The sequence below is a fragment of the Myodes glareolus genome, chromosome 8, assembly GCF_982192425.1.
Source record: "Myodes glareolus chromosome 8, mMyoGla1.1, whole genome shotgun sequence".
Taxonomy (NCBI): Eukaryota; Metazoa; Chordata; class Mammalia; order Rodentia; family Cricetidae; genus Myodes; species Myodes glareolus.
The window spans coordinates 12,876,896-12,890,249 of NC_142033.1; the positions used below are offsets into that span (position 1 = coordinate 12,876,896).

At 43.8% G+C, this 13,354-nt stretch overlaps 1 protein-coding gene across 1 annotated transcript in view; it reads right to left on the bottom strand.

Moving 5' to 3' along the window:
* Window positions 1–502: 502 nt before the first annotated feature.
* Window positions 503–13,354, bottom strand: part of Anxa3 (annexin A3) — a 55,917-nt gene continuing 43,065 nt past the window's right edge. Inside the window, exons 8-13 of the mRNA XM_048426209.3 lie at window positions 12,774–12,830; window positions 12,337–12,430; window positions 10,588–10,683; window positions 7,626–7,684; window positions 5,140–5,262; window positions 503–867 (exon numbers count right to left, since the gene is read on the bottom strand). Coding sequence (XP_048282166.3) covers window positions 808–867; window positions 5,140–5,262; window positions 7,626–7,684; window positions 10,588–10,683; window positions 12,337–12,430; window positions 12,774–12,830 — 489 coding nt within the window. The 3' untranslated portion in view covers window positions 503–807. The remainder of the gene's footprint in view (window positions 868–5,139; window positions 5,263–7,625; window positions 7,685–10,587; window positions 10,684–12,336; window positions 12,431–12,773; window positions 12,831–13,354) is intronic.

Below are 13,354 nucleotides of genomic sequence, written 5' to 3' on the forward strand. Positions count from 1 at the left end.
ACTTGGAGCCAGATGCCTCAACCATCAGAGAAAGGGGAGATGGGGTGGTAGCTCTTGCTAGCAGACAGTAATCCACTTCACAGATTCCCAAGGAATGCTGGAAGTATCTGCCAGCAATCCTGTTTTTCCTGACAACAGCCAGTCCAATATTATTACTTTGTTTCCCTGACAAAAATCCACAGGATACCATTCTCTTCCCCTAAGCCCTGAGCCTCAACCACACTAAGCTGTTAATGGACTTCTTTATATCTCCTGCAACTTCACAAAGATGATCCCAAACTATTCATCCCCCTGCCTCCACCTCCTAAGTGATGGGATTGTAGGTATGCACCACCATGCCATTCCATTATTATGTTTTAGAACACACTGATAAAGTGATAAATAGAAGGAGCAGCAGCATTTACAACAAGCATATCTTTAGATATTTGTTGGCACCAAGCAACACACAGTATTGATAGATGCTGAAAGCAAATGCACAAATTATATTTAACAAAGGCAACCATTTTTAGAATCCTGATTTATGTTTAATGACTTCAGACTACAGCGATGCCAACCTCCTAAGCAAAATAGAAAATCATTAGTAGGTCTTTAAATGTAAGCTGAATTTCCCTCTACATTATGAATGAGGTGCTCTAACATAAAATCCTGTTTGCTTTTGCTCTTGCAATGGTGATGATTCCTATCAGGCAGACAGACTGCAGTCCTGCTTTTGCTTGCACTCTGGAATGTTGCAGAAAAGTAGTAGGCAGAGCCTTTGCCATTGTGGAGGCCCACGGTCATGGCAGTAGCCTTCGGAGACCGTCTTCTTCAGTCGTCTCCTCCACAGATCTTCAGGAGTACGGCTCTGTAGTCTCCAGAAGTATCTGACTGCAAAGGACAGGACAAACAGAGAAGAATACGCAGTAAATAATGGGGGAGTTAGAGGTGAATGAGACCCCACTGTGCTAGGGCATTCCCTTGGCCAGGAGGCGGGCGAGCTCCCCTGTTCGGCACAGCACATGTCATTCTTTCATAGTGAGGGCAGCTCTGCTCCTACCTACGTCGTTCTCTGCAATATATAATGTTCACATCCTCCTGAACTTCAACTAGGACTTTAAAAGAAAGGAACAAGGTTTCAACGATTACATGATATTACATAATAGGTGCCAACAAAACACCTAAAAACTACAGTTTAGTAACAATGAATGTTAATTTGGCACTTCTATTTGCAACTCAAACACTTACCATGGAGAACTGAAGGTGTTACTCAATGGTTCGTAGTGTGCTTAATGGGCATAAGGCACTGGGTTGAATTCCCAACATAAAAAGCTTAAAGGAAAAGCTTATTTTAACTATGGCAACCCTTATACAAACCCTATGCAGCGGAGTATGAACTCTATTTCTTATTGTAATTAAATGAGAAATACAGAGTGTAAGAAAGCTGCCCTCAAATCAGAGAGCCTGGTCATTCATTCTTGTTGTGTGAGTGTTCTTAGAGATTCAAAACGTTCCATCCCATAGGGAAGCTCCTTAAGCTGGAAGGTAAACAACTCAAAATAGCTTCAGGAAGTCCCTGAAACTGACCAGATTCATACTGGGGGGTGGGCTTTAGGTTTGTTTGTTTGTTCTTTCAGCATGGCCCCACTTCCTGTTCTCTTCCTTCCTTCTGAATATAGATGGCCATGATTAGCCAGCTTCCTGCTCCTGCTACCAACCTCCTACTGCCTGCTGCCTTGTCTTCCATGCCCTGATGGATTCTTTCTCTCTCGAACTGTAGCCAAAAGCGAACTCTTTATCCCTTAGGTCGTTTGGTTATTTATTTATTTAGAGGTCTCACTGTGTAGCCCTTGGTGGCCCGGAACGTGCGCTGTAGATGAGGCTTGCCTCAAATTCATAGAAATCTTCTCACTTCTGTCTTCTGAGTGCCGGAGTTAAAGGTGTGTGCCACTAAGCCTGACTCCTGAAGCCATTTTCCTCGGGGTATTTAAGGCAGCATCAGAAGGTACCCAGGACACTGACTCTCATAACATATTTGCAGTAGCAACAATTTCACTGGCCTCTCCAAGTACTGACTCCTAACACATCCCAAACTCAAAACATTCAAGACCAGAAACTTCCGCACACCACCCCAAAGGAAGCTACCCTAAGATCGGACCCTCTTGTAGGAAATGGCTCTTCTTGCTCTTTCCTGAGAGAGAATTCTGTGAGTCATCCTTGACCCTCTCCTCACTTCTCATACCAAGCCCAGCTGAGCCTCTGTTCTCGGCTTTGTTTGCGTGACTACCATCCCCGCTCACGTGAACTCCAGTGTGGCTGTGTCGCAACTACCTCACTCATTGCTGCACATCTCTCCTAGTCTCTGTTTAGGTCATTTTTCACAGTCACCAGAACCTTCTGAATGACCAAGGAACTCTCCTGCACAACACTCGCATTGACTTCACAGCCCTGTGTGCTACAGACGAGACTGTATATATGATGCCAGAGAATTCCTGCACGGCCTAGACCTTCTACCCTGTTTTCGTTGTTTCTTCTGCACCAAGATCTTTACATTGGTTGTTATTCCCGTAGAATGCTTAACTAATCTCACATAGGCACACCTTCTGCTTGCTAGCACCCGGTCACTTTCCAGGTCGGAATCACATTTCCCCACAGAAGTGATTCCTGTCATGCAGGTCCTCCTGTTAGATGATCTCTGAGCACCACGTCTCTCGTCCTCACATTAAAGTAGTGATATTTACATGTATTTGTAATCTCATAGGAACAAAAAGAAATGTTTCTTCTTGTAACGTTAGCCCTGAGTCTAGCACATAGCACTCACTCACTAGATCCCCGTGATTAGATGAGCATAGCACAGATTCTCCGACTTCAGAACTCTGGGGGAATTCATTTTACTCCTGCTTGAGCATTTCCTAAAGCAGATTTTTCTATTTAAGCAACTGACTTAAGGTTCCTTTTTCTTCTGTCTCTTACCAAGGATCTGTTTCTAGGATGCATCTTAGAAGCCTGCTGACCAGAAGAATTCCAGAGGAGGCACCCAGTTCCTGTTGCTGACCAGGTAGGCAGACTCACGATCAATTGCTCTGAGAAATATTCCTTCCCAACCCCAAAATGTCTTTTCTGTCCATTCCTGTATCTCCATACTGCATATCTAGGACTTAGCTAGATTATGTAGTTTCAATTATCACATATGTTAATGTCTACTTCAAGCCTTCATATGGGGTCTGTATTATAGGCTATAAGATTACTTAGGGTAGTCACTGCATTGCCCTTATGGAGCACTTTTTGTTACTGACCAGGGGAATCTAACAAAAAAATGTAGTTGCATATAACTTTCCATTAATATCTTCTTTTTAGATAGAGCCTCACTATGCAGTATAGGCTGGCCTCACACCAGAAATCCTTCTGCCTCAGCCACTCCCAAATTATAGGTGTCATTAGCATGTGTCATCACACCTGAACCGTCTTGTCAGGAAACGATGTGGGTTTTCCCACCTATGCTCTTCCCTTCCTTCTCTTTACCAGCCTTCACCCATGAGAGGGGTCAACAAGCAGTTAAATAAATACCCAGAGCGAGCAGAGGATGACAGAGTCAAGGCTGGGATGCACACACCACGGAATTCTACCTCCTGAGATTCAGAGACAACCGTCTCTAAGGATCCCACTGGCCGCTCCGGAAAACGTGGACGAGATTACCCGACAGTGTGCACAGGAGGTAGAGAGAAAGGAAGCCGTAGGATATCACCGCACAAACTGGACTCTTCGCGATGGGTTTTTCTTTTTACCAAACTGCAAATAGTTTAAATGTCCCCTAACACAATGAGCCACCATCACCCAGACCATGAGGGGACAGAGAGCCACAGCTAAATCAAATTTTCTGGTCGGGTGAGGGTGAAGCAGAAGCCCCCCTGGTGCGTCAACCTTGTTACTGACAATTGTTGTAAAACGTATGAGTCTGCTTTTCTGCGTTAGCAAGCACAATGCGGTTAACGTTATTGAATCTTCCTACGATGACTGAAGCTATTGTAACGGGTCAGGATCAATTCAAATGGAATCCAGTGTGGGCTGCTGACGAAACCCTTGCTAAGCCCCAGGGAGACCCTGGGGCTCTTTGGGCTCAGTTATGATTTCAACTTACCCACGCATCCTTCTCTGTCAAAGTTTAGCATGGAAACAAAGGCTCCGGTTTGAAAAGCACAAAGGACGTGGTGAGCAGATCTAGCTGACTGGTTGAAGTGAATACATTTATTCATTTATTAAAAAAAAAAAAACATTTGTGAGCCCTGAGACTAGAATGCTCCCAAGGTGCTTAGAGACACCAAGGTTAACATCTGTGCCTGGTTAAGGGTGTCTGTCATGGGTAGGGCTGCATCCAACTACTCAATGTGATACAGAGACGTGGCCTAGGCCAGGCTTTCCCAGTGGTCATGCTGGGCATCACACTCCTCAGGGAACAGGCTTTAAGAGTCCCAGAGGCTGGCGGGGTAGATCCTGCCAAGAATCAGGATGTGCACAATATAAATAATTCTGTAGCTGTGCATCCATCTTGGGACTCTCAACACTTCCTACCCGCTGCTGGTTGCTATCCCATTTGTCCTGGCCTCTCTGGGTGCTGGTTCTCAAAAGCTGATTTTCCTGAGAAAGTTTGTAGCGTATCTAAAAACTCAGAGGTAAGAGAGTCATGTAGCCTGTGGGGCCCGGGTAGAGGCAAACCCAGACTCGATCTTTGACCTAGTCAATGTGGTACTGGGTGACTGGGTTGCTTAAATAGCCTCACTTAATCTCAGTGCCCATATTGATTCAGGAAACAAGTCTGGATTAATTCTCTTAATGATCATAGACTTTTGGGCATGCAGTGCCCACAGAAGCCAGAAAAAGCTGTCAGATCCTCTGAACTGGAGCTGTGGATGGTTGCCATGTGGGTGCTAGGAACTAAATCCAGGTCCTCTGCAAGAGCAACGAATGCTCTTAACCACTGAGCCATCTCTCCAGTCCCCAGTCCCTCCTTTAGCGGATGTTTCAGCACAACTATTTTAAACTCAGAAAATGCATGGACAAAGAGAGAGGAATCTAATCAGATCTAGCTATGCTTGAAGGACTGGGAGAGGAAGATGGTGGGCAGAGGAAGGGAGCTTGTGCTTGCTGTTTCCAGAGTAGACTTACCTGAATGGCTGAGTAGAGAGAGTAGCCATAATGCTTCTTGAACTCCTGTCGGATGTCCAGAAGGTCGGTCTCGGATCTGGAAACCATTATTCTGTTTAGAGTGAACTCATCCGTTCCAGCACCCTGGTAGCACAACAGCATGCAGAAACTCCATTATGAGAGACAAGTCATCGTGCATAAAATCCTTAACCATAGTAACTCCTCTTCCTTCACTTAGCTCTAAACCCCTCCACTCATATGTTAGAGAAATGTGTGATGAGCCCCTGTAATGAGCATAGCCGTGGTACAAAGAACACAAAGAAGAAATCCCCAATGAGCCTTCGATGCTATGAAGGATCTGGCTAGAAAACAAGGCACTGAAAATTAGTCTGGTACCAATCCCAGCATGCAGCAGGGTAGGCACAAAATTCCAGCTCTAGCTGTGGAGCAATTGGTAAAAGTTAGCTGCTGGGAGAAGAAAGGGGCAGTGTTCTCTAAACGTGTAGCCACTGCTAAGTCTCCCACGCTCCAGTGCAAGGCTACACAAGCAAGAATATTAGGGCAGCTCAAATTGGCCTTGATCAAAAAATGAAAAAGAAAGAAAGAAAAAATGACTAAAAGTTGGTACAAAGGGAAGAAGAGTGGATTTTGGAAGAGTTGTGGGTGAGAGGGTGAATATCATCAAATCATGTACCAAATTCTCTATGAGCGAAGAAAACTATTAAATAAAAAGTAATTAAAATTAGTCTGACAGATGGGAGCTATTGGGTTCGATAGAAGTATGTTTTAGCAGAGCCTGAGAAAGACTAAAGATTAGGAAAGGTCTGCTCTAGAAAGTGACATACATGCTGGAGGCTAAAATAATCGGGTGGGAGTATGCTGGACATGTGAGGCACACCTGTGATCCCAGCCCTGGAGAGGCTGCGACAGAGGCGCCAAGGCACGCATGCTATACATGTATGTATGCATCAGGGAAGGAGGAGGAGATTTGTGTAGGAAGCAAGGATCGCTCTAGCAAAAGGCCCCCCCCTTGTGTGTGTGTGTGTGTGTGTGTGTGTGTGTGTGTGTGTGTGTGCATGTGTATGAAAGCATGAAAGTTTAGGATAAGAGAGAACACCACATCTGAGGATATATAAATAATGAACAGCGACAAATGATGCGTCTGGAAGATCTAGACCTTGTTAACCATGAGATAAAATTCTAACTGTATCCCACACATGTGGGTAGAACTATTGCAATATTTTAAACTAAGAATGCTGAGATTAGATCTTATCTGTGATTGTTTTCAAGACAGTCCATTTGAAATATGAAGCAGATTACAAGGAGAACCGGAATGAGGATAGGCCTAAGAGGAGAGACCCTGAGACCCACCCAGATGTGACCGCTGCAGTAAAGAGATGGCCATGGCAGAGCTGGAGAAAACAGGGAGACATGAGGGATGTTTGCAGGTGGGCAGACAATGGGGAAAGAGCATGAACCAGTTCAAGGAGGCTGTTAGGTGCATACTGGCTCTGTTGATTGATGTATCCAACAAGTGCCAGTTGGACATCTACTGTATACCAAGCATTCTCCTCTGCACCATGCACACAGATGTGAATGGATTCTGTCCCCCCATGGAGTTTATTTTCTACTAGATGGAGATAGCAAATCATCTGATTATTTTAATAAATATTAAAAAGAACGAGGAACAAAGCCCAGGGAACTAGAATGCGGAGTGATGGAAAGAGAACAGTTGGCCACATCATGGGGGGGGGTGTTCTTTCAAAGGAGACATTTGAGTTCAGATCTGAAAAGACGAGGAAAAGCCAGCCACATCTCAAGTGGAGAAACCCTACAGATGGGAAAGACAAATACAGAGACGCCAATGGAGAAACAGCCTTGGTGACCAGGGAATAGCAAGAAGTAGGAGGTGGCCGAGGCAGAAGGAACAAGGCGGGGAAGGTCATGTTCGATTTCCAGAGCTGAGCAAGGCCAGTTCTGGTAGGTACAGCCTATGAGCACTGGACATAGGAACCAGGACGGGGGGCAGAGTGAGACGAGGGGAAAGAGATGTTCAGTTGGACGTTATTTTTACAGCCATGGGAAATGTCCACTAAGACCGAGGAAGCATTTCCTCTGAGCTTAGCCAGGTTGTAGGGAATGAAGACATGAAAAGAACATGAGTCATCTGTATCCTGCTCAGGTTGCTGACTCAGCTGGGTTCACTGGGAGTAAGAACACTGCAGAGGCCATGCCTCTCAGCGGCTGTTTGAGGTTTACATTCCACAAGTTCTACTTCCTACACAAAGGAAGTGAGGGAAATGATTCAGCTAACGCTTCACAAGCTACCTCCATCCTGACTGGTGAATTTATTATTATACTTTGAGGCAAATTAGTAGAAAAATTAGCTACAAAAAGAAATTCACTGAAATGGAAAAGAAATATGATAATCTACCAATATTAAACAGTATTTTTTTCCTCCATGAGGAATGCTATCTATGAGGGCAATACTAAAATTTCAGACCAACCTTCAAAGCCTGATGAAGTCTTTCCGCTAAGAAGGCCGGGGTGTTCCTCGTACAATGTACTGTTTATTGTTAAATTAAAAAAAAAAAACAACAAAGTAATGATTAGTTTCACTTAATAGAAACCAAGTCCATCTCAGTACTGACTTTTACTTAGAATGAGAGAAAAGCTGCTAATCCTGGATATCAAAGCCTCATAATGTTATATTTGCACACCTTTAGGATGGGAATTATCTTCAGCCACGGGGAAGATAAAATTATATGCAAAAGACACTCCCACATTGTCAGACTCGTCTCCACATCTCAGACACACTGCACCCCTCATCTTATTCTGATAATTCCTGGGGTACCATAACTCAGTTTCAACATCTCTGGCTACCAATAGATAGCCTGGGCTCCTAATGACTATGAAGATGTGGCCAGAGACAACTCATTGCATAGAAAGGGCACTGAGCTTCAATGTAGAACTCAGTCCCCTCACAGAAGGATTTTCCTTTAAAATGAATGGACTAGGAGAGATAGGCTAGCGAAACTGACTGTGTTAGAACAACTACAAACCATCTAAAAATATGCTGCAGTGTTCCAAATAGTTATTATAAAATGGCTAGCAAAACAGCAAACCAGAAAGAATAGACTCACAAAAACTTAAGCAAATGAATCTTCCTTGAGATAAAGTAAAAACACAGGGAGAGCAAAGTCTACAGAGGCCAAACTTATTCATGTAGCACAGTGGTTTCCAGGCTCTTAACTCTGTCCAGGCAGGAATCTGACCAAAGGGAGTGAACGGATTTTATAATAAAGCCTGGGGCTCAGAAAAAGTCTTTATTTTCCTTAAAGTGCTTACATGATAGACGGTAAGTGCCCTCCAGTCTCTGAGATCTGAACACTTGACTCCCGGCTGATGGCACTGTTTGGGGAGGTTTAGGAGGTGTGGCCTTGCTAGAGAAACTATATCATTGGCTTTAAGAGTTAAATTATTCCCAGTTCTGTCTCTCTGCTTCCAGGATGTAGTTCAAGATGTGAGCTCTGAACTTCCTGTTTCCGCTGCTGTGCCCGCAGTCTGCTGCGCCCGCAGTCTGCTGCCATGTTGTCCCTTCCTTTGTGGCCTCCTATCCCTCTAGAGCCATAAGCCCACATAAATCCTTCCTCTCATCTCTAAGACGCCTTGGTGATGACATTGTTTCACAGTGACAGAAAACTAACACAGTGTCCATAGTGATTTAAGGAAAACTTTAGCTGTGATGTTGTCTGCCAAGAGACCAACCATTGCACTACTCCTACCTAAATGTTCTTCAACAAATAATAGGCTTTAAGAATTTGATCAAAACCATTATCATTACTTTGATCTTATTAAGCTTTTTAACTTGTAAGGCCCAGGGCAGCTTGACTATACTGCTGCCATGACAGGGTAAATAGACTAGTCAGAAAGCAGGCCTACGGCAACATGTGACTCCAGGAAAGAGCACAAACTGAGGGCACCACCCAGACACCACCCAGCAGTGGACCAATCAGCATCCAAAGGGAAAATACCTAACATTCCAAAGGAAATACCTAACATTCCAAACATGGGAGATAGGATCACCAGATGTTCCTTAGCCCAGCACATAACCATCTATCTCCTTTCACCAAGACACCCCTAGATAAATGTCAGTCAATCAGGGATCCTGAACCTCAGAAATCTCCTCATTATAACCCCTACCATGATAAAAAAAAAAAAAAAAACAAAACACTACAACTGAGCTCAAGGCTCTCTAATCTCGTAACCTGTGTCAAACACACAGAGGGTCCAAGATGGAGCTTAAATAAAGGCTCTTTGCTTTTGCATATGGATTTGGTAGGCTTTGGGGAACTCCGCAGTCTGGGCATGAGAAACTATCTCTCCACAGCTAGACATATACATGCCTTCTGGACATTGTCCTGCCTTTTCTTTATATTCTAAAGGGTAAGATTTGTTCTTTGTATCTGAAAATAAGGGAAGTGGCAGTAACTTAGCAATAAGGAAACTTACTTTAGCACCCAACATCATCAGAAGGGAAGCTGGAGGATCCACTTCAATTATAACCATCACCAAAGTTCACAATTGCCTATTTCCTGGCCAGACTGTAACTTGGCAAAAGCTCCTAAATTCTGGCTTGCCAAGATCTTGAGCAAGCATTAAAATGAAGGCCATATCTTTTTTATCCGTTCACCTCACAAACTTAACTGCTCACAGTTCAAGAAAGTAAATCTGACCCCCGCCAAGTGTCATGTGTCACCAAGGGGATGAACCTGCCTTGAAGCACTGTCAAAGGTTTAAGGAGTTGACATTGGTGAGGAGTTTAACATGGTATCCAGTACACAGAAGTCGCCTAAAAATAAAATTTCAAGCATCATTGTTAGGAGTCCCTCTTGAGAGGTGAGAATTGGCAACTGGAGGAAGAATCCTGGGTACCTCTTCTTTTGAGGCGCTCTCTTAGAGCCTGGGGGGACAAGCTGTGAGGCCTCACTGCATATACAGTAGCATTTCCGACCACTCATTAGTGAATGTGTCTTTATGGGTATGGGTTCAGCCTGATTCCTCAACCAAAGAGGAAGAGATCTATAGCTCTGACCTTGTCTCCAGTCTGGGAGGAAACTGACGTCTTCCAGACATAACCACATACGGTAGGATACCAAATTGATTAGGGCTCAGTTTCCACAAGGCTCAATAAAAATGCCAGTAGCATGTAATTTTCAGCTTTCAAGAGAGTATAATCTAGACAGGATAACAAGCCAAGTACAGATTTAAAAGACAAGGTAAGAAGCAAGTACATAACTTTTCCATGCATTATTTAACAATATTTGTTGAGATAGCTGTTTTTACCATAGACTGTTGGGGATTGTAAAGCACAGAGACGGATCAGTCAGGATGCTTAAAATTAGCTCACCTTGACATTGACTTCAAAGAAGGAGAAACAATGTCATATATTAGCACTGTAGGGCTTACCTATGGCCAGCAGCAGATCTTCAAAATGCCCAGATAATTCTCCTTTAATGCTGTCCTCGATGTCCTTCTGGCTAATATTTCTGTACTCATCAAATGCTGAAAAGGAGCACCATAAAAATATTTAAAGCATCCCAGAGGGCCACACATGAATATATCTTACATTTAAAATGGCAAGATGCAGTGGCAGATCAACCAGCAAGAATCTCAGCCATTAAAAGTTGAGCGTGATGAAGGCTGAACTCCTTAGGCCATCTCTTCAGCCGTCTCCCATCCCCACCAGCTTGAAGCAGTTAAAATAGTCTGAAATGTTCTGTGAAATAACTTATCTGTTTTAAAATTATAGCACCCCCAGGAAACCAATGCTGTGGCCAGAGGTCGGATGTGCTTTACATGAGGAAAAACGTTGATTAGGAAGATTTCTTAAAACATTTAATACTAATTTTATGGTGTGTGTGTGTGTGTGTGTGTGTGTGTGCGTGTGTGTGTGTGTGTGTGTGTGTGTGTGAGCACACACATGCACTCACGCATCTATGCACATGTGTGGAGGTCAGAGGACAACTTTTAGGAGTTGATTTCTCCTCCTGTGACAGAGGTTCCAGGGACCAAAGTCAAGGGCCACCTTCATGATGGCGAACATTTTTACCAGAGGAGTCATCTTCTGGCCCTGTCTGGGATGGTATGGATTTCTTGGGCTGAGGAAATCAGTCTCTAAGGCACTATGGTCCACTTCCCACCTACCAGAAGCAATTCAAATTTCTTGGTCAGTATTTGTTTTAAGTAAAACCTGTACATATGTCATCGAGTGTACAGCAAGATTTCATAAGTCAAGTACATTCTTTCCAAGAAGGTTTTTGTTGATGCTTTTTGTTTTTTGTTTTGTTTTGTTTTGAGATGGGATTCTTACTTAAGTCTACATAAATCTTACTTATGTAGCCCTAGCTGGCCTTGAACTTGCAGAAATCCTGCCTGGTAGGATTAAAGGCATGGGTCATTCAATACATTTTGAAAAAAGAAATTGCTAAGAGATACAGGAGTCACTCTATCTCTGTTTTTCAAACCAAGACCATAGTAATATTGCACCATTATTTTCCAAAAATCACTGTTGAAGTTAAAGAAGTACAATTTCAGAATTAAAAGTTGCAGCAAAAGCTTTCTATTTTTTCAGTTCAGCATCAGGTCAGTCCTGCACTGCTGTTCTATAAGCCTGGTAGCCATTGCCATAATATGGCCATACTAAATGGAGCTCTGTGCTTCTAGAACAGCTCAGGGAGACACATGAAGGAGAGGGCAGGTGGGACCCAGTCACTGGTCCGAGAAGAAGAGCTGGTTCTCGCTCCCACTGATTTCCATTCATATCAGAGAGAAGCCACTGTCATCACCATTAATCCATCCACCAAACCCTCTCTCATCACCATTACTCAACCAATAAAACTCCCTTTCAATGCCTGACTTTTTCAGAAGGTGGCAGAGCTGGTAGAGATAGGGTAGGAGCTTGGTAACCAGCGCCTCCACCCCACAGCAACCAGCCTGCTGCTCTCAGCAGGATTGCCTCTCTCTTCTCCATTCTCATCTATCACTTGCTACTCACAGGGTAGGCAGCCTACTCAGTCTTCAAGGAAAAATGAAAGAGAATGTCGGTGCTGCCTTGAGTTAAAACGCAACTTTTCCATTTGGTTTCCTAAGAGGATTTCTACATAAACTGCGAAGACATCTGGACAAGCAACGTAGAGCAAGAGACTTGAGTCATACTTAGTTTCAGCTGAGGGAAGCTCCGTAGACACAGGATCTCGGTGAATTTGTCTTCATCCGTGCCCCATTTGTTCTCACCGGCATTATAGAGGATCTGGACAAATGGGAGAAACCCAGCATGTCATCACAAATGCAGGTCTTTCTCTCTTCAAGGGGATGGGAGGGGAAGAGTGGGAATTTTACTTGACTTCAGAGAGCAATAAAACCACCTAGAATTCAGACTTCAAATCTGAAGGTCAAATGCAGGACCTGGTGGTGGTGGTGGTGGCAGTGATGGATGGTCACCAGCACAGTGGCTGGCAGAGGCTGGGTGGATGACACTTGTCCCCAGGCTTTGACTCAGACAGGACGGGAGAGGACAGGCCTGGGTAGTGCCTTCTTTTGCAGAAGCCATCAACAGTGTATGTAAAAGAGACATTCTCCTGGTTATTACTAACCTGGGCATCTTTTTTGGCCAGATGTTCATCCACTTTCAGACTTTCATCTCTTCTACCCTAAATCAGCAGGGATGATTAAAAACAAAAACAAACTAAGGTCAATCCTTTAAGGACATAGAACTCAAACCAGCAGTTCATCTTGGTAGATTTTTTTTTTTTCTTGTGAACTATGTAGCAGAGAAGCATCGGGCACCCTTGGCTGCAGATCTGTCTCTGCCACTGATAGTCAGCGTAGCAGGCACACAATCTAGGACCTCCATCTCCTCTGGAAGCTCAAAGGTGTTAGGAAGGAAGGCACGGACAGAAAATATTTACAAAACATATCTGATAAAAGACCAATACTCAAAATATATAAAGAACTTTAGAGGCCCAGTCAGAAAATAATAAACAACCCAATTTAAAAGATAATAAAAGATCGAAGGGGACGTCTCATCAAAGAAAATGTATAAATAGCAAGAAAGTGTGTGGAAAGCTACTTTTCATCCTGTCCCTGGGGACTAACACAGGATCTACTATTATGGTTAAACTCCAAAACACCGACAGCACCAAACGCTGGGGAAGACCAGAAGCAACAGGAGCTC